The sequence below is a fragment of the Aquarana catesbeiana genome, linkage group LG02, assembly GCF_042186555.1.
Source record: "Aquarana catesbeiana isolate 2022-GZ linkage group LG02, ASM4218655v1, whole genome shotgun sequence".
Lineage (NCBI taxonomy): Eukaryota > Metazoa > Chordata > Amphibia > Anura > Ranidae > Aquarana > Aquarana catesbeiana.
This window is the reverse complement of record NC_133325.1, coordinates 671,097,567-671,122,934: the sequence shown is the minus strand read 5'-3', so window position 1 is coordinate 671,122,934 and position 25,368 is coordinate 671,097,567. Positions and strand designations below refer to the sequence as shown.

The 25,368-nt window shown below is 41.7% G+C and overlaps 1 protein-coding gene across 1 annotated transcript in view; it reads left to right on the top strand.

Annotated features, from left to right (window-relative positions):
- The first annotated feature begins 4,955 nt into the window (after positions 1-4,955).
- Positions 4,956-25,368, top strand: part of COL26A1 (collagen type XXVI alpha 1 chain) — a 673,051-nt gene continuing 652,638 nt past the window's right edge. Inside the window, exon 1 of the mRNA XM_073616675.1 lies at positions 4,956-5,250. Coding sequence (XP_073472776.1) covers positions 5,078-5,250 — 173 coding nt within the window. The 5' untranslated portion in view covers positions 4,956-5,077. The remainder of the gene's footprint in view (positions 5,251-25,368) is intronic.

Genomic DNA, 25,368 nt, shown 5'->3' with positions numbered 1-25,368 from the left:
TGCTATTGACATGAAATTTTCACAACATGTCGGTAACAAGCCATGCAATCCATACATACAAAGACACCAAAACAAGTTCAGAAATTAAGTTCTGTGTAATAAAATCTCCATGATGTTCCCACCAGGCCCGTATTAACATTAACATTGGAGCTGCAGTTCCAGACCCCTTACCTTAAGATAGGACCATTTGCCAAAAAACAAACAAAAAAAAAAACAAATCAAAAAAAAAAAAAAAGATTGACTTCAAGGGTCGTGGCCCGGCCACCAGGGGTCACAGAGACCCCAAATTTGGGGGATAGGTAGTGAAGACCTACCCCACCACTGACCACCATTTGGCTCCTATCATCTATGGTTCTCGAGATACGGGGCTCCTTGCGCAGCCTATTGGATGCCTAGGAGAAGGGGAGGAGAGGCACGGCGGAAGCCGCCATGATTTCAGAGGAAGATGCCATCCCGCTGCAGCCTGTCCACCCCTGCCCGATAAACCCCGCCAATTGGTTAAGTGGGACTGCAAACAGTGGGGGGGGGGGTGTGAGGTGCCGAGGGGGGGGTTGTTTGCCGCCCCCCCCCAACAAAAAAACACCAGCCAACACTGAGCCAAACTCGCTTGCAGTAGCAGCATAGTCCACCAATGTCAAACTACCATTCAGCAATGTAAAAAAAACATGGAGGCGGGGCGGCAGTAGCACCTCATGAACGCCTGTCTGCTGCTGCTATACCACTCGTTCCACCACAGATCACTTCTCAGAGGGCATTAAACATTACCGCAAATGTGAAAGAAACTTGAAACACCTCATCCATTTCACATTCACCACCAACCAGGGCACTCCCCAGCACTTGCCATATTAGCCCTTCAACTTATATCACAGGTGGCCATTTCCCAACCTGCAGATGACAGACCCTACTCAAAAAGATATAACTCCCACCCGCTGATTGATATCCCTATATGACCACCTCACACCCCCCTGCTGCCAGACCTCTCTCTCCAGCCTGTCCCCCCACACCCTCTCACCTGCTGACCCGTGGATGGGGAAATCACTCCCGCAGTGTTATTGTGTTCTGCCAGTGGGGAGCCTTCCCTACTCACACAATACAATGATCAGTGTTGCTAACTATAGCTGGCAGCACTGGTTGTTTTGGGAAAAACCTGACAGGCTGGTTATACTCAAGTTGATTACTAGATTGACTTGTGTACAACCAGGTAGCCCATATATAGATCGACTATGGCTGGTCGTTGCTCAATTGGCTTAATTTCAGTCCATGTATGGCCCACTTAACCACTACGCAGTCCCTACACATCCTTTCACAAACCTTTACATTTTTCCTTTCCAGATTCCTTCATCCTCCTCACCTGCACATAGTGCCCACTGTCATACCCTCCACACTCCTCCCCTGTACATACTGCCCACTGTCATACCCTCTACACTCCTCTCCTTTACATACTGCCAACTGTCATACCCTCCACACTCCTCCCCTGTACATACTGCCCACTGTCATACCCTCTACACTCCTCTCCTTTACATACTGCCCACTGTCATATCCTCCACACTCTTCTCTTGTACATACTGCCCACTGTCTTACCCTCCACACTTCTCTCCTGTACATACAGCTCACTGTCATACCCTTCACACTCCTCTCCTGTAAATACTGCCCACTGTCATACCTTTCACACTCCTCTACTATACATACTGCTCACTGTCATACCCTTCACACTCCTCTCCTGTACATACTGCCCACTGTCATAAACTCCTCTACTGTACATAGTGCCAGCTGTCATACCCTTCACACTCCTCTTCTGTACATACTGCCCACTTTCATAAACTCCTCTACTGTAATAGTACCGGCTGTCATACCCTCCACACTCCTCTCCTGTACTTACTGCCCCATCATACCCTCCACACTCATCTCCTGTAGTTACTGCCCCATCATACCCTCCACACTCCTTTACTGTACATACTCCCAACTGTCACACTCTCCACACTCCTCTCCTGTACATATTGCCAACTGTCTTTCTCTCCATACTCCCCACCTGTACATACTGCCCCTATCAAACCCTTCACACTCTATATAAATATATATATTCACTATCTGCAGGTACAGCCGTTGCTCCGTTTTACTGTGTTGTTTCCTAATAGAGAGGAGAGGAGTGGAGAGTGCCACTGAGGATTACACAGATGCGTGATTAGACCTCTTGGGGTTTTCATTTGAAGTGAGTGGCTGGGGCACACCGTGTGCAAATTGTGAAAGGGGGCAACATGTGTGATCACATCACTCTCAATTTTTTCTTTGCACTTGAACACTTTATGCATTTTTTGCACATTTGAAGAGACTATATACAGTATCTCAAAAAGTGAGTACACCCCTCACATTTTTGTAAATATTTTATTATATATTTTCATGTGACAACACTGAAGAAATGACACTTTGCTACAATGTAAAGTAGTGAGTGTACAGCTTGTATAACAGTGTAAATTTGCTGTCCCCTCAAAATAACTCAACACACAGCCATTAATGTCTAAACCGCTGGCAACAAACGTGAGTACACCCCTAAGTGAAAATGTCAAAATTGAGCCGAAAGTGTCAATATTTTGTGTGGCCACCATTATTTTCCAGCACTGCCTTAACCCTTTTGAGCATGGAGTTCACCAGAGCTTCACAGGTTGCCACTGGAGTCCTCTTCCACTCCTCCATGACGGCTTCACGGAGCCGGTGGATGTTAGAGACCTTGCGCTCCCCCACCTTCTGTTTGAGGATGCCCCACAGATGCTCTGGAGGGTTATGGTCTGGAGACATGCTTGGCCAGTCCATCACCTTTGCCCTCTGCTTCTTTAGCAAGGCAGTGGTCATTTTGGAGGTGTGTTTGGGGTTGTTATCATGTTGGAATACTGCCCTACGGCCCAGTCTTCGAAGGGAGGGGATCATGCTCTGCTTCAGTATGTCACATTACATGTTGGCATTCATGGTTCCCTTAATGAACTGTAGCTCCCCAGTGCCGGCGGCACTCGCGCAGCCCCCAGACCATGACAATCCCACCACCATTCTTGACTGTAGGCAAGACACACTTGTCTTTGTACTCCTCACCTGGTTGCCGCTACACACACTTGACACCATCTGAACCAAATAGGCTTATCTTGGTCTCATCAGACCACAGGACATGGTTCCAGTAATCTATGTCCTTAGTCTGCTTGTCTTCAGCAAATTGCAGGCTTTCTTGTGCATCATCTTTAGAAGAGGCTTCCTTCTGGGATGACAGCCATGCAGACCAGTTTGATGCAGTGTGCGGAGTATGGTCTGAACACTGACAGGCTGACCCCCCACCCCTTCAACCTCTGCAGCAATGCTGGCAGCACTCATACATCTATTTCCCAAAGTCATCCTCTGGATATGACGCTGAGCACGTGCACTGAACTTCTTTGGTTGACCATGGCGAGGCCTGTTCTGAGTGGAACCTGTCCTGTTAAAACACTGTATGGTCTTGGCCATCGTCCTGCAGCTCAGATTCAGCTACTTGGCAATCTTCTTATAGCCTAGGCCATCTTTATTTAGAGAAACAATTCTTTTTTTCAGATCCTCAGAGATTTATTTGCCATGAGGTGCTATGTTGAACTTCCAGTGACCAGTGTGAGAGTGAGAGCGATAACACCAAATTTAACACACCTGCTCCCCATTCACACCTGAGACCTTGTAACAGTAACGAGTCACATGACACCGGGGAGGGAAAATGGCTAATTGGGCCATATTTGGACATTTTCACTTAGGGGTGTACTCACTTTTGTTGCCAGCGGTTTAGACATTAATGGCTGTGTGTTGAGTTATTTTGAGGGGACAGCAAATTTACACTGTTATACAAGCTGTACACTCACTACTTTACATTGTAGCAAAGTGTCATTTTTTCAGTGTTGTCACATGAAAAGATAGAATAAAATATTTACAAAAATGTAAGGGGTGTACTCATTTTCCAGTGCATATAAGTGATTATATGCACTGGATTTATTACTAATATTATTTATTATAGGTACTTATATAGCGCCGTCAATTTACGCAGCGCTTTACATATACATTGTACATTCACATCAGTGCCTACCCTCAAGGAGCTTACAATCTACGGTCCCTAACTCACATTCATACATACTAGGGACAATTTAGACAGGATCCAATTAACCTACCAGCATGTCTTTGGAGTGTGGGAGGAAACCGGAGCACCAGGAGGAAACCCACGCAGGCACAGGGAGAACATGCAAAATCTAGGCAGGTAGTGTCGTGGGTGGGATTCAAACCAGCGACCCTTCTTACTGCTAGGCGAAAGTGCTATCCACTGCACCACTGTGCCGATTGATTGCAATATTGATTTTTATTTCATATTTGCACATTTATTGATTATCTTTATGCACATTTGGGACCGTTTTTTTTTTCCCATTTGGAAATTGCACCTTTATGCACTGAATTTATTTTAATATTGAATTATTTAATCTATTGTATTTTTGTACATTCATTGATTAATGTGTATGCATTTTAGGAATGATATCCCTTTATTGTGATATTGCACTTTGATTATTTGAGGAAATGCCATATCGTTATATACATTTATGAGATTTGTAACATATATACATTGGTGTATCTTTGATTTAGCTCTGCTCCATCTTATAAATGTATCTTTTAAGAATACATACTTGAATATGATTTTTTTTAAACCAGAGTTTAGCATCACTTTAAGAATGTACCTCTGATTCTTTTAGCAGTGTCATGCCACATGTTGACTTCATTTGTTTTACTCCACATGTTTTCATGGCAAGCCTAAACCTAGCAGTGCTATTTTAAGCATTAATTACAGTGATCTCTGGTTTTAATCCTGAGTCTTGTCTTATCCAGGCACTCCACTAGATGGTGCTAGCAATATACACTGTGATAGTGTTACAGCCCACTTTTTTCAATGACTGGAGCAAATTTAAAGGACTTGCAGTTCAGAGAATGCCTTGAGCTGCCAGTTCCTGTGTGCTCAGTCCAGCTCTGCAAAACTTTGGGGCTCTTGTACCTTAGATTCCTTTACTTTGCTGCTGGATTGGCTCTTCACCTTGGCATGGTCCCCTCATTGATGACAATGAAGTTCCCTCTGGTTTTGCTCTGGTCCTCCAGCTTGTTGGGATTTACCTGTAGCACCGGCTTCTTGTACCAATTCCCAGCATCCACTCTGCAACACAACTATCCTGATCAAAACGCAGCATCTGCAAGTACCAGTTACACAAATCGCAGGTAAGTACAAGTGTTCTGAATGCCAAAGGCAATTTAAACATATTGTTTTTTTTTAATAACATTTGAATGATTTTTACTGTTTTTGGGGGTTTTTTTTGCTATTTTGTGTGTTATATAAAAGAAAAAAAATGTATTTTAAGTAAAATATCTCATTTTCAATTCATCAAAAAATTGAATTGTTTCTGCTTGAATTACAGCTCCACTGCCCATTTCTTACATTTTTGATAGTTCAAACTATGACCTAAACATTTCTTATTTTTGTCTGTATAATTTATTATACCTGTATAATTAATACCAACATTTTTATGAATGGAAGAAGTTTGTCATTCAATATAAAAATAAATTACAGCTTATTTTTTCCATCATGGGCCACTTCATAATACACCCCATTGCAATAAATATCCTAAGCATAAGAAAGTTCAAAGAGAAGTCCATTAGACAGGTTGGAAACTTTCAGCCAATTCTTTCTTGTTACGATAAGCCCGAAGGGTTATGTTCATGTTATATACTTCAAAGATATATTCATATAAAGGAAAACAAAGATTATAAGAAAAAAACCTTTTACATATGTACAGAATAGTACGCCAACCAATAATGCCTAAGATGTCATATTAACTTTTTATTGACTTTATTGTATGATCTAATTACAGAATAAAAGATTGTGTGCTCTAATTACAAAAAAACTCAAAAAAAATAAATAAAACTGAAATCTTTATTCTGATACATGTGCAACTTTTTACATGTTTTACTAACATTATGTTTCTAAGTCATGCTTTATGCGAGTGTATCTTTTCATTTGACAGTTGTTGTGCAACCAAAGGCTTGAGTAATTGTGCCTTTTAACACAGTCATGCAAACAATGCACACATTTTGATAGGCTAATCACAGGGTTTTCAAAGCGGCGTGGTATTTTAATTTGCATGTAAGCAAGCTTGTTTGGCTATCCTGATCCTAAATTTCTCAAGTTTCACCAGACAGTCATTCCCAAGCTAATTTTAGTGGTGTGATCATGTAGATCATGAACCCATTTGAACTCCACTGTCCGAAATTCATTGCTGAGAAAGCAGTACTCCACATCTGGAGTACTTAATTCTTCATGAAGTTCTCTCTTGGGCCAGTAGAGGGTAGTGTTGTTCCAGACAGGGCAGGGCATTCTGGTTAGGATAGGTTTATTAGGTCTGGGTCCTATTAATTTGGAGGGCTACATGACATTGGGTACCCCAGTAGAAGAATGTATCATGTTTATGCCACATTGTAGTAGGATATATTTATAGAGCATATGTCTAGCTACAATTACACCTTAACTTGAGTCTAATGTTTTGCCACTTGAATTTCTCTTTGAAATTGGAGATGGAATGGGGGTCTAGCATAGGGCATAATGGCTAGACCTCTTCTTTAACTTAGCACATGTACCTAATTCTAATAGGAGCTACACCTATCAGAGTGAATGAAGGCTGCTAATAAAAATGACAGAACATTTTGCGTATTGTTGCAGAAATTGGGGTGACAGGGCAATAGTGCTAATTTACTCTATTATATTTATATAAAAGAGTAATCATACAATTTTTATGTTACCTCTATTATAAAAGCAAGGATCACTGATAGCACTACAAAACAATGAAAACCAACTTAGAAGATAGGTATTTACATTTTTCAATGTAACCCCCGATTTGATGGCATTGAAGATGCTAATGCCCTACGTCTCATAAGCAGTTTACATTTGTTTCATACAATTTTGTTTACTTTTTTTTTTTTTCATCCTTCTTGAACCTTAGTGCTGCTGATCTCCTCCAGCACTTTTCAGCCAGTCGCTGTCTATATGCAATCTCTCAGGCCATGGCTGCACATCATTGCACTGGATCACCTTTCCTGATGGTGACAAACATGGACCATGCCTGCACAATGGGGGTTATTTACTAAAGGAAAATCCACTTTGCACTGCAAGTGCACTTGGAAGTAAAGTTGCTGTAGATCGGAGGGGGATATGCAAGGAAAATAAAAAACAGCATTTTAGCTTGTACATGATCGGATGATAAAATCAGCAGAGCTTCCACTCATTTCAGATCTTCCCTTAGATTTAGAGCGACTGCACTTCCAAGTGCACTTTCAGTGCAAAGTGGATTTGCCTTTCGTAAATAACCCCCAATATGTGTGAGCACAGCTGTTTGTAGGCATAACCAGGAGCTCAGGAGAAAGGATGACAACCAAGGAACACAACTTGCAGTTGTCACATCATAATAGGAAGTGCCTGAACAAGGGCTTTCGAGACAGAATAACAAAATATTATTGTAATGAATGCTGCAGCTTTAAAAATATTAAATTACATTAACACGATAAAGAATGTATAATATTTAATAGATTGGGTTGAGATCCACTTTAAAGTGCTTGTAAAGTCTGTTACACCACTTGTACCTACAGGTAAGGCTATAACAAGTCTTACCTGTAGGTACTGTAAATATCTCCTAAACCTGCACAGTTTAGGAGATATTTACTATATGTGCTGCTGCCGACATAATCATCACATGCCCACTGAAGAAATGGCTCGCTGGTGCAGTTTTTTCAGGGCCCGTGCCGTGACAGGCGGCTCCCGAGCACATGCGCGGGAGTGACCTCATCGTGGATCCAGCCAATCACAACGCCGGAACCCACAAACCCAGAAGAAACTCCGGTGAAAAATGTCGGCCATGGGAGCACTCCACTTCCGGCACTGCAGGGCATTGTTCTAAGGTAAGTATTTCATAATGAGCTGGTATGCGATGCATATTAGCTCATTATGCCTTTGTCTTGCAGGGTTTTTTTTTTTTTTTTTTTTTCGGAGGTTTACAACCTCTTTAACCCCCTCATGCTGCTGCCTGGTGACACTTTAAAGCAATATTAACACCTTCCTGCCTGACCGTCATTTTGCTATAGGCTCCATTTTTCTAACAGAACATCATATGACATCCTTCAGAACAACCCACAGATGCGCATCCCCGAGGGTGCGCAGCACGGCGATCAGTGGTGTAGTGTGTGTGTGTGTAGGCTCTTTACCACATTATTTACCACATGATCAGCTGTGTCCAATCACAGCTGATCACAGTGTAAATAGGAAGTGCTGGTTATCGGCATTCCTCTACTCGTGCTGAGTAGCTGAGTAGCTTATAAGCAGCTCTCCTGACGGGGGGTCTGCGCTGATAATCAGTGCATTGATTATAAGATCAGCCCCATCAGCGATGCCTGCCAGTGCCCACCAGTGATGCCAATCAGTGCCCACCAGTGCTGCCAATCAGTGCCTGTCAGTGATGGCAATCAGTGCCCACCAGCGGTGCCAATCAGTGCCCACCAGTGGTGCCAATCAGTGCCTGTCAGTGATGGCAATCAGTGCCCACCAGTGGTGCCAATCAGTGGCTGTCAGTGATGGCAATCAGTGCCCACCAGTGGTGTCAATCAGTCCCCATCAGTGATGACAATCAGTGCCCACCAGTGCTGCCAATCAGTGCCTGTCAGTGATGGCAATCAGTGCCCACCAGCGGTGCCAATCAGTGCCCACCAGTGGTGCCAATCAGTGCCTGTCAGTGATGGCAATCAGTGCCCACCAGTGGTGCCAATCAGTGGCTGTCAGTGATGGCAATCAGTGCCCACCAGTGGTGTCAATCAGTCCCCATCAGTGATGACAATCAGTGCCCACAAGTAGTGCCAATCAGCGCCCATCAGTGATGGCAATCAGTGCTGTCTTTCAGAGTCCATCAGTGATGCCTGTCAGTGCCTCCTCATCAGTGCCACCTATCAGTGGCCATCAGTGCTGCGTATCAGTGTCGCCCATCAATGTCCATAAAGGCTTTCTATCAGTGCCGTCAGTGCAGCCTCATCAGCGCACGTTAGTGAGAATGAAAAACTTTAACATTTTCCGTCTTTTTTTTTATTTGTTTAGCAAAAAAAAAAAAAACAGTGGTAATTAAATATCACCAAAAGAAAACTCTATCTGTCTAAAACAAATTATACAAATTTCATTTGGGTAGAGCATTGCATGACCGTGCAATTGTTATTCAAAGTGCGACAGCGCTGAAAGCCGAAAATTGGCCTCGGCACAAAGGGGGTATTCCTGATTCTTAGAATTGATGGCTGCATCAGTTTTCTTTTTTGGCTTTCCTGCCTTTATTTTCACCTGGTAATCCTGCCAGTAAGTCTTTTGTTTTTCAACAGAACAAGCTGTGCTGTGGATGTAGCAGTTAGAAGGTTGAGACAAGCCATTCATCATACAAAACCTTTATCCCCCAAAAAAGCTGTTTGCTGTAACTGCTTAAAAAGTTTTAGCTGGAGTTTGGCCTTAATTTGTTAGTGTATCGAATTCTGCTAGTGCATCTAACACTCCCCTTCCCCCAGAATGATAATGCTTCTGTCCAAAGTTGTCTCTGTTGCTCCTTCCTCCAGAGAGTAGGTACCCTAATGCAGGAAGTATTTTACTGGCCAAATCACTTGGTGAAAACAGAGGGTAAAAAGCCTAAAAAAGAAAACAAATGTAGCCATGGCATTTAAGAATTAGAAAGCTGCAATAAACAAAATTTTTGGTTTTGGATTTATTTTTATAAGCTGGCTATAGACTAGAAGATGGCGCATCTTCTCTATCACATGATTGCTGTGATTAGCTGTCATAGTTGTCACATTATCATGAGCCTGTCCCGCTGGCTCCCTATCAGAAGCCACGACTGAGAGCTGTGGAAGGGAGATAACTCTGGCTGTGTTCTGGGAGAGTACAGTGGGCAGAATCTCAGGCTGCCATGCATGGTGGTGGCTGGATGTTAAAGGGGTTGTAAACCCTCGTGTTTTTTTTCACCTTAATGTATCCTATGTATTAAGATGAAAAAACACCTGCCAGTCACATATTTCTCCATACCTGGAAAAGCAACAGAGCAAACACACTGACAAATAGGGAACACAGCAAGGGAGCATGAATTGGTGAGTAAACCATAAACCTGAACTCCAGGTATGGGCTCAATTGCATACTTACATTGGTCCAGTTTGGACCAATGTAACTATACATATCTCATACACGAGGGACTGCTGGGGAAACTTAGAATCATTGCAGTAGTCTGCACTAGTGCAGTCAATACTGTAATCTTCCTGGCATTTTTTTCAGTAAATACAAGGCATTCTCTGATTGCACGAGGTAAAGAGGAGGGACAGTGATGTCATGATCTCCACCTTGTCCAAGCAGAGAACACCTTGAATTCATTGAAAAAATACAAGGTATTCTGTGAATGATGATGGTGACTAGCAAGAGACCCCCTGTGGTCTGTATGCAGTGGATCAGCCACTTGGCACTGGACTCAGAAGATCATGGCTGTAGTAGCACTGACTAATACAGTGATTGTCGGCTTTCACACTGGCCCATCAGGTATGAGATAGACATGCTTATTTTGTGCCAAGCTGCACCCATGTAAGTATGCAATTAATATCATACCTGGAGTTCAGCTTTAAGGGAAGTTGGGCTATCAGCAGACACTGTCACTTTACCCTTTGTAAAGCTGAACTCTAGGTATGATCTTAAAGAGGAGTTCCAGTGGTTTCTGTGTTTATTAAAAGTCAGCAGCTACAAAAAGTGTAGCTGCTGACTTTTAATAAACAGACACTCACCTGTCCCACGGTCCAAATGTGGCATGTCAGGGGGTCAGGAGTCCTTAAAGCAGAAGTTCCACTTTATGGTGGAACTCCGCTGTAATAACTTCCTTAGGAGTTCACTTTATGGTGTTTCTAGTTGGCTTCATATTTAGCAGTTTAAAATGCATAACGGTAACTGCCATCAAGTGTTTTTATTAACATACGTTAGCTTCATGTCATCATGCCAAACTTATGGTCTTTGCTTTCTCCTAAAAAACAGGGTCTCTATTTTCTAACATGAGGTAACATGCTTGAAATTTTGGTTAAGGGTACACAGATTTTTTCTGAAGTCAGGCCCTTTAAAACTTATGACCTTACATGATCACATACATGTTTATCACTGAGCAAATATGGACTTTTAGAAACAATCCAGCAGCCTAAAACAGACCCCCCTTTGCACAATCAGAGATTACATTATTTTATACTTTTTATTAGTAGATCCTGGGCCCTGCACTTCCTGGTTTCTTGCCTAGGTGAGAGTGATGTCCCTCTCCTCCAAAGCCTCCCAGGATACTCATGTCACCCATCCCAGGAGGCTTAGAGGCAGCACTTTGGACATACAGCAGGCAATCTTGGGCACACTGCGCATGGGCATCCTTGCATCATCAGGGGCTAGGATCAAGAATCTGGAAGAGACACCTGGCCCTCTGATGACTTCACTGGACATGTAAGTATTTTTTTAGGACAACCAGCGGTACAGGTAAAAGCAGAAGAAAAAAATATGGGAGTGGAGTCCCTCTTTTACCCCTTGCCTACCACAGTACGTTTATAAACGTCCTGGTGGTCAAGGGGTTAAAACAAGCTCACTGCTGCTGCTGTAGCTGCGAGCTTGCTATTTATTCTTCAGCAAAAGTGATCTAATCTGTAGAGTTTTGTAACACGCCAACAGATGGCAGCACAGGGCTGCATGCACAGTCACAGGGAGCACCAACCTTCATAAGTCAGTGTGCCAAAAGACCTCGTCCTGTGTACATTGGGAGCTGTGTAACTGGTGCTTTTCTGACCATGTGTGTTACCGCGTCTGCTATTTCATCATGAACAGCAAGTTAGAACAAAGAGCAATCGTGAAGTTCTGAGTGAAACTTGGCAAATCTGCCAAAGAGACATTTGATATGTTTCGGCAAGTTTACGACGAAGCTGCAATGAGTCATTCGAGGTGAATGGTACGTGCGATTGTTCTCCAACGATCATCATGCACACGTTGCCGAATAATTTTGACATTTTCGGGTTTTGAGTTAGTTTAAGGTCTTCCTGATCTCTCGTCGTCTTCCAATGATGTTCTTCTGCTCTTGCTGTCCATGATGAAATAGTAAAAGTGATAACGCACGTGGTCAGAATATCACTAGTTGCACAACTCCTGATGTACACAGGACGATGTCTTTTGGCACACTAACTTATGAAGGTCGTTGCTTCCTGTGACTGTGCATGCAGCCTTGTGCTGCCATCTGTTCAGGTGTTACAAAACTACGTGTCTCAAAACTTTTTGATAACACCTCGTATTTACTCACCATAACCCTATATTTTATATTTTCCCCAAAAAATGCATATTATATTGTGTTTGTGTGCACTAAAACATAATTCTCTAGCAAAAAATGCAAATCTTAACGTGTGTGTGTGAAAAAAATAAAAAACAATTCCCTGATAGAAAAGTGATTAAGGTTTGGGTGTGGGTTGTTGAATGGGTTAATAACCTGATAATATTTAAAAAAAAACTTTCATGCACATTTATTTGCTAGGGCAGTGGTCTCCAAACTGTAGCATTTGAATGCTTTTATCCAGCCCTTGAGGCATTATTCCTGCCACTTGGAAGGGATTGATTAGGGGTGGATGGCGCTACCTTATCTGGGTATCTTGACTTATAATTTAATGAACCTCAAAAGGAACCAGGTACTATATAATAATAATAAATGCACCCCTTTATCCCTCATTAGGTAGTGGATCTAGATGTCCCCCGTTACCTGAGTGGACTGTGCTAGCAAATCAGTCTCATACCTATATACAGGTGTACACCATGTGATTAATCAACACAAATTAATTAAGTGACAATTGATAAAAAAAAATCACTAGTGACAACCAAACAAACCAAAAATAAAGTTAAAATTAAATAAAATACCACGGTACAAACTTATATTAATCCCCAAATGTGTCCAAATGTGCTTATAAGCAAAAATGTGAATATGAATAGTCCCAACATTAGACATATAGTGCAGGATTGCTCATTAGATAATATAAAACTGATGGAAAAAATAATGGAAATTAGTGAACAACTTAGTGGAAAAAAATTTTTTTGATGAAAAAAATATATAGTGTAAAAAGTGAAATAAAGTCCAATAGCAGGAAGTGAAAACGTCTGTAATCGGTGACTTTCGTGAAACCAGCTGATCAAATCCAGTGACTTGCGGTGCTCCCCCTCAAAGATCCCCACTCACCAGCTCCCTGCACCCCTGCAGGGGTAGTAGGCATGTAATAGTAGGCAGCAATAAGATGTATATGGGTCATCAGGGTCCACCGCTCCAGCTGTAAGGTATCCTTCAGTGTATCCTCATAGAGAAGAAACAGGGCTCCATAGTGTGATACTTTTTAAAAAAAATTTTTTTTATTTTATTTATCACAACAGTACAAAAATAAAAATAAACCAGGTGAATAAAAAGTTCAAAAACCAAGCCAAACAGTCACACAGCGTGTAAGCTGTTTCGTATGGAGAGTGCAGGCCGTCTAGAACCGTCAGCTGCGCGGCATGCGCCTCAGCTGCGTTCCACACTCTCCTACTTCCGCGTGTGACGTCAGTGCGTAGCTCTGCCTTACGCTTTTCGTCATCGACGTTATCAAAGGCGCACTTTGAGGGGGAGCACCGCAAGTCACTGGATTTGATCAGCTGGTTTCACGAAAGTCACCGATTACAGACGTTTTCACTTCCTGCTATTGGACTTTATTTCACTTTTTACACTATATATTTTTTTCATCAAAAAATTTTTTTTCCACTAAGTTGTTCACTAATTTCCATTATTTTTCCATCAGTTTTATATTATCTAATGAGCAATCCTGCACTATATGTCTAATGTTGGGACTATTCATATTCACATTTTTGCTTATAAGCACATTTGGACACATTTGGGGATTAATATAAGTTCGTACCGTGGTATTTTATTTAATTTTAACTTTATTTTTGGTTTGTTTGGTTGTCACTAGTGATTTTTTTATCAATTGTCACTTAATTAATTTGTGTTGATTAATCACATGGTGTACACCTGTATATAGGTATGAGACTGATTTGCTAGCACAGTCCACTCAGGTAACGGGGGACATCTAGATCCACTACCTAATGAGGGATAAAGGGGTGCATTTATTATTATTATATAGTACCTGGTTCCTTTTGAGGTTCATTAAATTATAAGTCAAGATACCCAGATAAGGTAGCGCCATCCACCCCTAATCAATCCCTTCCACTATTCAACTCACCCCTTCGGGGGTAAGTGCAAGGGGAGGCTGCAAGCCTCTAGGTCCGTGAGCGCGGAAACCCTTTCCTTATTATTATTATTCCTGCCACTGACACCAACAATGGGGCACTATTCCTTCCACTGACATCAACAATGGGGCATAATTCCTTCCACTGACAACAAAAATGGGACACTATTCATCCCACTGACACCAACTGTTTCTCTCCCATAAAAGTTTGGACATTGTTTACTCCTACTGGGCACACTAAAGCCTGAAGGACAGTAAACTTTCTTTAGAAAGTTTGGAGACCTCTGTGCTAGGGAATCATATTTAGGCCTAATTCACACTGCTGATTCTAAACTGATGTTTAGGAGCTTTTGGCATTTTTTGCCAAAGCCCCTGAACTCAACTCAATTTTACCAGAGTTTAGAGGCAATCAAAGCTCTTCTCCTGAAGCAGAAGAATTGCTTTTAGGAGAGGAGCTTTTGGGCATAAAAAAACACCAAAAGAGCCAGAGCCTAATTGCCAGGCGTGTTTAACACTTCAGCATTTAGGCCTCATGTACACCGCTGCTGGTAAACGGACATTTAGGAGGAGTTGGGCGTTTTTTTCAGCTGCCTGTGAACTCTCCTCTATGTTATCTTATCAGTACATGTACACAGGGTCGTTTATAGTAGTTTCCAGACAGTTGAGTTTATTTGCATTTTTTGGAAAGCAAAAAAAAGTGCGTTCAGGACAGATGTTCAGAGGCATTTGAAATGTCAAATGCCTCTAACAGCCTGTAAACACGCGTAAACGCGTGTAAACGCGGTAACTAGCATTTAGCCCCATTTCGTTTATAGACATTTTTAATGAAGATACACTTCTGACCATTCGCAATGCAAAAAGCGCTTCTAAATGCAAACGCAGCATGTAAACGCGGCACAACAGACGTTTTTAAAGGTCGGTTTCTAGCTGTCAAGTTCCCTCGTTCATGAGAGGTTTTAAAACGCCCTGTGTACATGAAGCCTTATTCTTTTAAATGGCCAGAATAAATTTAAATTCTGGCCAATGAAATAAACTCCTAAACACCAAATGCTGCAAAACTCTGCTAAACTCACCTAAACTGATTTAAAAAAAAATGGAGCTTACTTGGGGTTTTTTTTGTTTCCTGTCAGGTGAAACAGCGTTTACTACCCAGAAATTGACTGGAGTAATGGCACTGCTGGGACAGTTAAAGGGCAAAAATGGATAAACCTATTACAAGACAATTTTATGGTCCAGTTTATTGAGGCCCAGATTAGGAATGACGCTCTGCTGGACCTGGTAATCTCAAACCATGCAGAGCTTATTATCAATATTCATATAAAAGAACATCTGGGTAGCAGTGACCATAACATGATTACATTTAATGTTAGCTGTAAGCAACAAACACATACGGGATAGATAAAAAAACACTTAACTTTAAGGGAGAACATTTTCCAAGGATGGGAGGGCTGCTTTCTAGGACTTTCTAGAATTTCTAGGACTGGGAAGGAATATTGGCATCAATAGACACAGAACAGAGATGGGAATTCTTCAAAGTGACTGTATGCAAACTCACTGCAAAGTATATTCCCATGGGCAATACGTTTAAAAGGCTAAAAATAAAACTTATGTGACTCACGGCCAAAGTTAAAATGGCTATAAATAATAAGAAAAGAGCTTTTAAAAAATATAAGAATGAAGGAACACTATCATCGTTTAAATGCTACACAGAATATAACAGAATATGTAATAAGGAAATCAAGGACGCAAAAATTCAAAACGAACGACAGATTGCAAAAGATAGTAGCACACACCCCAAAAAATTCTTCAAATATTTTAATAGTAAAAGGGTCAGATCTGAGCATGTAGGCCCTTTACAAAATAATCTAGAGTGGGTGACTGGGGACAAAGAGAAAGCAAATGTATTAAATACTTTCTTCAGCAATGTATATACAAAGGAGCATGGGGGAGCTCATGTGCATAACTGGGGTGGTAGTGACACAGCCCCAAATAATCCACAATGGCTCAAAAGTGATATGTTCCAGAAATATTTAGACAATAAAGGTGGATAAAGCACCTGGTCCAGATAGTATCCACCCACGGATCCTAAAAGAATTGGGCTGTCATTTCAAAGCCATTGTTTCTAATATTTAGGGACTCGTTAGTGACTGGAATGGTACCACTGGATTGGCGTAGGGCCAATGTGGTGCCCATATTTAAAAAGGGATCATAGTCTTTACCAAGTAACTATATACCTGTTAGTTTAACTACTATAGTGGGGAACATACTGGAGAGCTTAATAAGAGACAACATAGATGAGTTCTTGCTGGAAAAAAAATATTTTAAGCAACAGACAGCATGGATGCCTGAAAGACAGAAGTTGTCAAACAAATCTGATTTCTTTTTGTGAGGAGGTAAGTAAAACCTTGGACAGAGGGGTGGTTGTGGACGTGGTATACTTGGATTTTGCAAAAGCGTTTGACACAATTCCCCACACACGGCTAATGTGTAAGGTAAAGTCTACAGGTTTGGAAATATCAATTTGTAAATGGATAGAAAACTGGCTAAAAAACAGAATTCAGAGAGTTGTGGTTAATGATTCTTACTCTAAATGGTCTAAGGTTATCAGTGGTGTACCCCAAGGTTCAGTGCTGGGACCCCTACTTTTTGATATCTTTATAAATGATATAGGGTCTGGGATTAAAATTTACATTTCTGTCTTTGCAGATGACACTAAACTATGCAGTGGAATAACGTCCTTACAGGATGTCTCCAATTTACAAGCTGACCTCAATGCACTGTCTAATTGGGCAACTAAGTGGCAAATGAGGTTTAATGTTGATAAATGCAAAGTTATGCACTTGGGGGGTAAGAATATGCATGCATCATACATACTAGGGGGAGTACAACTGGGGGAATCAATGGTGGAGAAGGAGCTGGGGGTTTTTGGTAGATCATAAGCTCAATAATAACATGCAATGCCAAACTGGGGTTTCCAAAGCGAGCAAAGTCTTTTCTTGTACTAAGAGAGGTATGGACTCCAGAGAGAGAGAGATATCATTTTGCCCCTGTACAAATCATTAGTAAGACCTCATCTGGAATATGCAGTTCAGTTTTGGGTACCAGTTCTAAAAAAGGATATCAGGGAACTAGAGAAACTGAAGAGCAACCAAACTGATAAGAGGCATGGAGAAGCTCAGCTATGAGGAAAGATTAGAAGAACTGAATCGATTCTCTCTTGAGAAGAGGAGATTAAGGGGGATATGATCAGCATGTACACATACATAAGTGGTCCATATAGTGAACTTGGTGTTGAGTTATTCACTTTAAACCACTTCACCCCCGGAAGAATTTACCCCCTTCCTGACCAGAGCACTTTTTGTCATATGGCACTACGTCGCTTTAACTGGCAATTGCGCAGTCGTGCGATGTTGCACCCAAACAAAATAGATGTGCTTTTTTCCCACAAATAGAGCTTTCTTTTGGTGGTATTTGATAACCTCTGCAGTTTTTATTTTTTACGCTATAAACCAAAAAAGAGTGACAATTTTGAGAAAAAAAGCAATATTTTTTACTTTTTGCTATAATAAATTCCCCCAAAAAATATATAAAAAACACATTTCTTTCTCAGTTTAGGCCGATATGTATTCTTCTACATATTTATGGTAAAAAAAAATTGCAATAAGCGTATATTGACTGATTTGCGCAAAAGTTATTGTGTCCACAAAATAGGGGATAGATTTATGGCACTTTTATTATTCATTTATTTTTATTAGTAATGGCGGCATTTTGCGATTTTTATTGTGACTGTGACATTATGGCGGGCACATCGGACACTTTTGACACTATTTTGGGCCATTGTCATTTATACAGCGATCAGTGCTATAAAAATGCACTCATTACTGTATAAATGACACTGGCAGGGAAGGGGTTAAACACTAGGGGGCAATCAAGGGGTTAAATGTGTCCTAGGGAGTGATCGCAGGACACCGGCAGACCTTGAGTCCGCGGGACACACAGCACAGACACGGAGTATGTGGCGGCGCACGCGTGCTCACAATGCCGTGTCTTAAAGGGGACGTACCTGTACGGCCATTTGCGCATCCGTGCCATTGTGCCGACGTATATCGGCATGCGCTGGTCAGCAACCAGTTAAGGTCATCACAGAGGACAAGGGGACACTCTTTACGTCTAGAGGAAAAAGTTTTAATATCCAAATATAAAAAGGTTTCTTCACAGTAAGAGCTGTGAAAATGTAAAATAGACTCCCTCCAGAGGTGGTTCTGGCAAGCTCAGTAGTGCTTTAAAAAGGGCAAAGGATTATTTTCTAAATGTACATAATATAACTGGGTACTAACAATTATAGGTAAAGTTTATCCAGGGAAAATCCGATTCCTCTCGGGTGATCAGGAAGGATTTTTTTCCCCTGCTGTAGCAAATTGGATCATGCTTTGCTGGGGTTTTTCGCCTACCTCTGGATCAACTGTGGGTGAAGGATTGTGTATATAGAATTGTATGGGGGTTTTTTTGGTTAAACTAGATGGACTTGTGTCTTTTTTCAACCCGACTAATTATGTAACTATCTATGTAACTATGTAACCATAAACCAGTGTGCATGACGCCTTAAGCTAAACTAAAATAATAATCTCCTAAAGAGCACTAGAATACTGGGAACAAAGTCAGTAGAATGGCACAGCTGGCAAACATTTTTTAAAAAATAAACTGTGTAGGTCAGGGACAACTGGCATATTATGAGGGCTGTGGTTCCTAGGCCAGTTATTACCTCTGGCAGGTGTTCTTTGTCCTTCCTCTGACCCTACAACCTCTTCCCAACCACCACAGCAGGGAAACAATACTTACTTCCTTTAGTACAGGGAACACAGACAGGCAATGAGTGATTGTGTCTCCTCTTCTTCTAATGCTTTTTCTGTATGGTGCAGACCTTGTTCAACAAAGGCTTGTGTAGTATGGTCTATATGGAATGAGACATTTAGTAACCTTTCAAATTTCACTTCCTAACATTGAATTGTGCCTTCTTTATCTTGAGCAGTAACAGTCATTTTTAAAGTGTTTTAAAGCCCCAAATTTTTTTTCTTAATTTTCAATAGAATAAGGATGTATAGAGAAAACAATTATTAGAACCCCTGTCAGGTTTGCAATGTAAACATTATCTCTGTCGTTCCGTTTATAAAAAGTATGGTTCAAAAATAGTGAAGCGCTGTTGTGTATTAAGCAAAATAACAGTTCTGCAAAAACTATATACAATATATTTCAAACCAATAATATCATTGCTGCATACCGCATGCTTCAAAATTGAGTGCAATATAATATAGTATAGTAATATAGTACATTAATCCTAAATACAAACAAATGTGTAACCCAAAAATTCCAGTGTTGTGAAAAACTGTGATCAAATCATACACTTATTAGAAAGCAATGGGCACAAAAGACAGTGCTGTGAACCGAATTTTTTCTTCATGCAATCGAAAGATATTGTGACCAAAGTCCCAGTGCTGTACAACACACGAAATAGATGATGATGTGACCACAAAACCAGTGCTGCAAAGGACAGTTTTCATATCAGTTTCGCTCATGTGCCACCACCGTGTTCAAGATTCTCCTCAAAAATCAGACCCATGAATCAATATAGGTCACTCAGCGCTTTTCACAACTTATGGGGGATATAATCAATGGCTCAGGATACCTCTAACTTATTTCCCCTCCCTTGCTGCAAAATGAGGCACTGTCACTTTAAATCTTTGTGTGGAGCAAGTCAGGCACTACAATACTCAGAACCACAAATAAAGGGCCACTATAGTGTAATAATGTAAAGATCCACTGTTTTATACAATAAAACCAAACTTACAAGTAAAAGCAAGTCTATTGCATAGAGTAAATCCCCATCAGCTGAGAGCTCACCAGTCTTGATGTCAACCTGACTCCGCCCTAAAGCGTTGTGCCACCGATCATGAGGCTTCATCATACAACATACTATTGAAAAGTCAGTGGTTTCTTGTTGCCGATATTGCACTTTAGTAAGTTTTGTCATCTTAATGAACAATTTGGCATGTTGATTTTCTTTTACTAATAGTAAAGTTAGTGCAGTCTGTATTCCCACTGATGTGATTCAATCCTTCTATACCTCTGGGCCTCCATTCTTAGTAGAATATTTGATTTTTGAGTTACCAGAACAGGAACATAGGGGAGTGTTTTCAATGGGGAAACTTGTTCAGGTACCTACAGTCTAAAGCCGCGTACACACGAGCGGAATGTCCGACAAAAAAAGTCAGACGGAAGCTTTTCATCGTCTATTCTGATTGTGTGTAGGCCTCATCTGACTTCTTTTTTCGAAAATTCTGATGGACCTAGAAATGGAACATGTTCTAAATATTTCCGACATAACCAATTCCTATCAGGAAAACCGATCGTCTGTATGCTGTTCTGACAGACCAAAAACATTGCATGCTGTGAAGCAAGTACGAGACAGAAGCTATTGGCTACTGGCTATTGAACTTCCTTTTTCTAGTCCCGTCGTAAGTGTTGTACGTCACCGCGTTCTGGACAGTCGGACTTTGGTCGGAATTTGGGTTGACCATGTGTAGGCAAGACCGCTTGAATGGAATTCCGTCTGAGTTCCGTCGGAGAAACCTTCGGAGTTTATTCGGACGGCAAAACCGGTCGTGTGTACGCGGCATAAGAAGGTGTTTTCCTTATTTTGAAGAGATTTCGTCTTGTATGCTGTTGTGTCTACTGGACAGCAAGTTTAGGTAATTCTCCCTCTTGAGACAGAGTTTGACAAAAAGAAAACTGACAGAACTTTTAAGCATTCTCTGCACCAGCGATTCTCAAACAGGAACCTTAGACTTCCTCTAGAGGTTGCTAGCATGGTACTTACAGGTTCCATAGCAAATTACACTTGGCAAAGCAACAACATGACACCAATAATTTTGTTAGCTATTAAACACACTATATTGCCCAAATGTTTGATGAAACAAAAAAGATGATCTTATGGCGAGTACATGGATACCAAACACGACATGGTTTAAAATTGCGCACAAACGTGCAGCGGTGACAAACTACATACATTTTTAAAGCCTTTAAAATCCTTTACAAGTTATCACTTTAGATTTACAGAGGGGGTCTACTGCTAAAATTACTGCCCTCGATCTGACCTTTGCAGTAATACCTCTCATGCATGGTGCAATTGCTGTTTACATATGACACCAGACCGACGCTTGCATTCGCCTTTGTGCGTAAGCACTGGGGGACAGGGGTGCTTTTTTTTTACTATTTAATTTTGCTTTTTTACTTTATTTTGAAACCGTTCCTTTCATTTTTTAATTTTTTTTTTAATCATTTTTATTGTTATCTCAGGGAATGTAAATATCCCCTATGATAGCAATAGGTAGTGACAGGTACTCTTTTTTTAAAACATTGGGGTCTATTAGACCCTAGATCTCTACTCTGCCATCAAAGCATCTGACCACGCCAAGATCGGTGTGATAAAATGCTTTTCCAATTTCCCAATGCTCGTAGCTTCCAGTTTCTTAGGCCATAGAGATGATTGGAGCCATTCTGGTCTCCGATCAGCTCTATGGTCAGCTGGCGGAAACCACCGGCTGCATTCTCGGGTTCCCTGTTGGGACAGGAGAGCCAGAGAAAACTATGGAAGATGGTGGGGTGGGTGTTCCCTCCCACTTCTTGTAAAAGCAGTCTAGATGCTAATTAGCCACTATGATTGCTTTTACATGAAAGCCAACCTCTGGCTAAAAAGAATGATACCAAGATGAGACCTAAACCTGCAGGCATCATTCTGGTATAACCACTCAAAGTCCAGCAACATGCCAGTATGTTGCTGGTCTTTGTTGGGCATGTATTGTAATGTTCTTTTTTTCATGCAGCCTGTGGGCTGCATGAAAAAAAAAGGTTGAGGGGTGGGTATGCCCACCATTAGAATACTGCCCCTCATCCACCCACTTATAATGATGGGCATACATGCACCATTTTTTTTTAACTGTGGTGGTGAAATTACCTCCTACAGCGCTGGAGTCGCTGATTTACACTGTTGCTGTCAAGATAAATAAATAAGTGCTGCAGCTGAATGGTATACCTGCTGAGCAAATGATGGTTAACAATAAAACAAAGTAACATTACAGTATAACAGTAAGACATACCATACCTGCAAAGCAAATACAATAAAACATAGTAAAAATAAAACATTACAGTTCTAAAATACAGGAACAATAGAGAGAGAACAATAGATATAGAACAATAGATATAGACAATAGAGAGCGAAAATAAGAGAGAGAACAATAGAGAGAGAAGAAAATTAAAACCACAACTATTTTTGACTTTTTTATTTTTTTGTGTTTTTGTGTTCTTTTTGTTTTTTTTGCACTTTTATATATACTGTAAACTGTATACGTTCCAGATTAGGGTCTCTCAAAATGTGATGGCCATCTCATCTTTCGAGACCCTGTGTAAGTGTGCCCTAGGACTGCGTAGTGCTGTATCCTACGCTAATACTCCTCTAGTGTGTGGTAGCATTTGAAACAGTCACCGATGCAGAGACCAGGTTGGTCAGGACAGGAGGGACAATAAAAACAAGTGTCACACCTAAATCTGTGTTTTCTGTAGACACGACATCTTCTTTGGGGTGTTCTGTGGGCAGGGGTACCAGTGAGGACATATGGAAAATGCTTCTCATGCAGCCGGCTCACTGCATTTGCGTTGGGAAGGTGGGCCATAGCACCGTCTGGAAACACAAGGGCTGTGACAATCTCTTCCTGGAAATTTAGGAAGGACCCAGTTTGTCCTGAAGCTTTGTATAGAAAAAAAGCATTCAGCAGAGACAATTGGAATAAATATACAGACACTTTTTTATACTAGCGTCTGGCCTTACAGGCAATTAGGTACGGCGCCAACAACTGGTCGTTGAGGTCCACCCCTCCCATGTCCCTTGTGTAATAATTGTCCATGTACAAGTGGTACCCCTTTCCGAATGTGTGGGACATGGTGTCACCCTTAATCTTACCAGCGCTCCCTATGTAGTCTGGGCAGTTCTCTGGCTCCACGTGACTATCTCGTCCCTCGTAAACCATAAAACTATATGCATAGCCTATTGGCCTGTCACAGAGATTATACATCTTGGCCCCATATCTGGCACGCTTGCTGGGAAGATACTGTTTGATAGACAAGCGACTAGAAAACGTAATCAGGGACTCATCAACGCAGACAACTTGATCGGGAGTAAACAAGGCTGCAGTCTGCTGGTTGAAGTGGTTTACGATGGGCCAAATTTTGTGGAACCGATCTGATCCAGGGTCACCCCGAGGATGACAGAGTTCATTGTCATTGAAATGCATGATCTGCTCGTATCGTGTCCTGGTCATGGAGGCAGAGAACGCGGCATATGGTGAATTGGGTCAGTGGACCAATATGACCGCAACTCACTCATTTTAGTTATGCCCATGAGGAGGAAGGAAGGTCTTAAATTCGGAAACTGTAATTGGTTTCCAATCTCTAACAAGGGTCAACTGTGGATTAACAGCGATGAATTGACCAGCATAAAAATTGCTTTGGTCCACAATAGATCTATAGAGATCTTCCGTGAAAAACAGCGAATAAAAATCAAGTGACGTAAAATCAACTGCTTCCACCTGAATTCTGGGTTGGCCAGTGAATGGGGGAAGTATGGGTGCTGCAGAAGGGGTGGGCTCCCAATTTGGTTTGGCAAATGCAGCAGGAAGGGCACTATGGGCTCAACGGGCCTGTATTTGTCTTCTTCTTGGTGGCTGTGGAACACTAGTTGTGCTAGCCACCTCACCAGCTTGAACTGCACTTATGGGACTCGCCACGTCACCAAGTGTTACTGCACTGCTGGATGTACGACCAGGATGTAGTAGGCTGCTGGTGCTTGCCTGTTCACCAGAAGGATGAACGGCACTAGTACTGGCTCTCTGCTCCATACAAGAGCCCTGCGGTTCTTGCACCTCAACAACAGCAGAAGAACGGGGTCGGGTATGCCTGACCTTGGCAGGTACCACTACTTCCTTCATCAGAGCTATCTGTCAGGTTGCCGCTGCTGTCTCCTGGTTCGTATTCTGAGCCAGAATGGGACAGATGGGTTCCTCTTCACTCTCATCTCTCAGGGTCAGAAAAGTGTAGGCCTATTCACTAGTGTACCTTAGATTGGACATTTTGGCCTCTAAATTTACTGGTACACTAGTCTCAAAAGAAAAAAGAGCACATGACTGTCAGCGACTGCTTCAAACACTACCAAAAAAAAAGTTATGCCGCGTATACACGGCCGGACTTCCCGACAGAAAAAGTCCGATAGGAGCTTTCGGTCAGACATTCTGACCGTATGCATGCCCCATCTGACGTTTTCTGTCGGCATTTCCGACGGACTCAGATATAGAACATGTTCTAAATATTTCCGTCGGAAATGCAGATGGAGTTTAGCCTGTTGACAAGTCCGGCCGTGTGTACGCGGCATTAGCGTACACAATCAGGCCCAACTCTGCGAATGCTGCAGTTATGTGTTTTGTGTTTTGTAAGTGACAGTGATCAATTGATACTGCACTTGGGTGGGTTGGGCTGGGCTGGGCTGGGCGGAGGGGCTAAACGCAGGTGCTAGGAGATATCTGGGCTGATCCCGCTAATGCTGCATTTTTGGGAACTCTAAACTACTGGGGACGGTAGTATGGATCTGATCAGATCAGATATCGAACCGTTCAGACACTATACTACTAAGGGAGGTGTATGGTGCGTGCATTGGTGTTAGCGCTACTGGCACTAATCTGACACTGCCTGGGGCGACACAAACCCTGACTGATGCTAAAACCTAACTTACCTTTATTTAGGTAATATACGGCGGGTGCCCTGACGCTATAAAAAATAACTAGCTAACCAGCATCAAGGGGTGATCAAGGGGTTAAACCTTTATTAGAGGGGTTTAGGGGGGGTCTCTAGACCTATCTGGGCCTACCACTAAGTACCCTAACACTGATTATTGTCACAAATGACACCAGTACA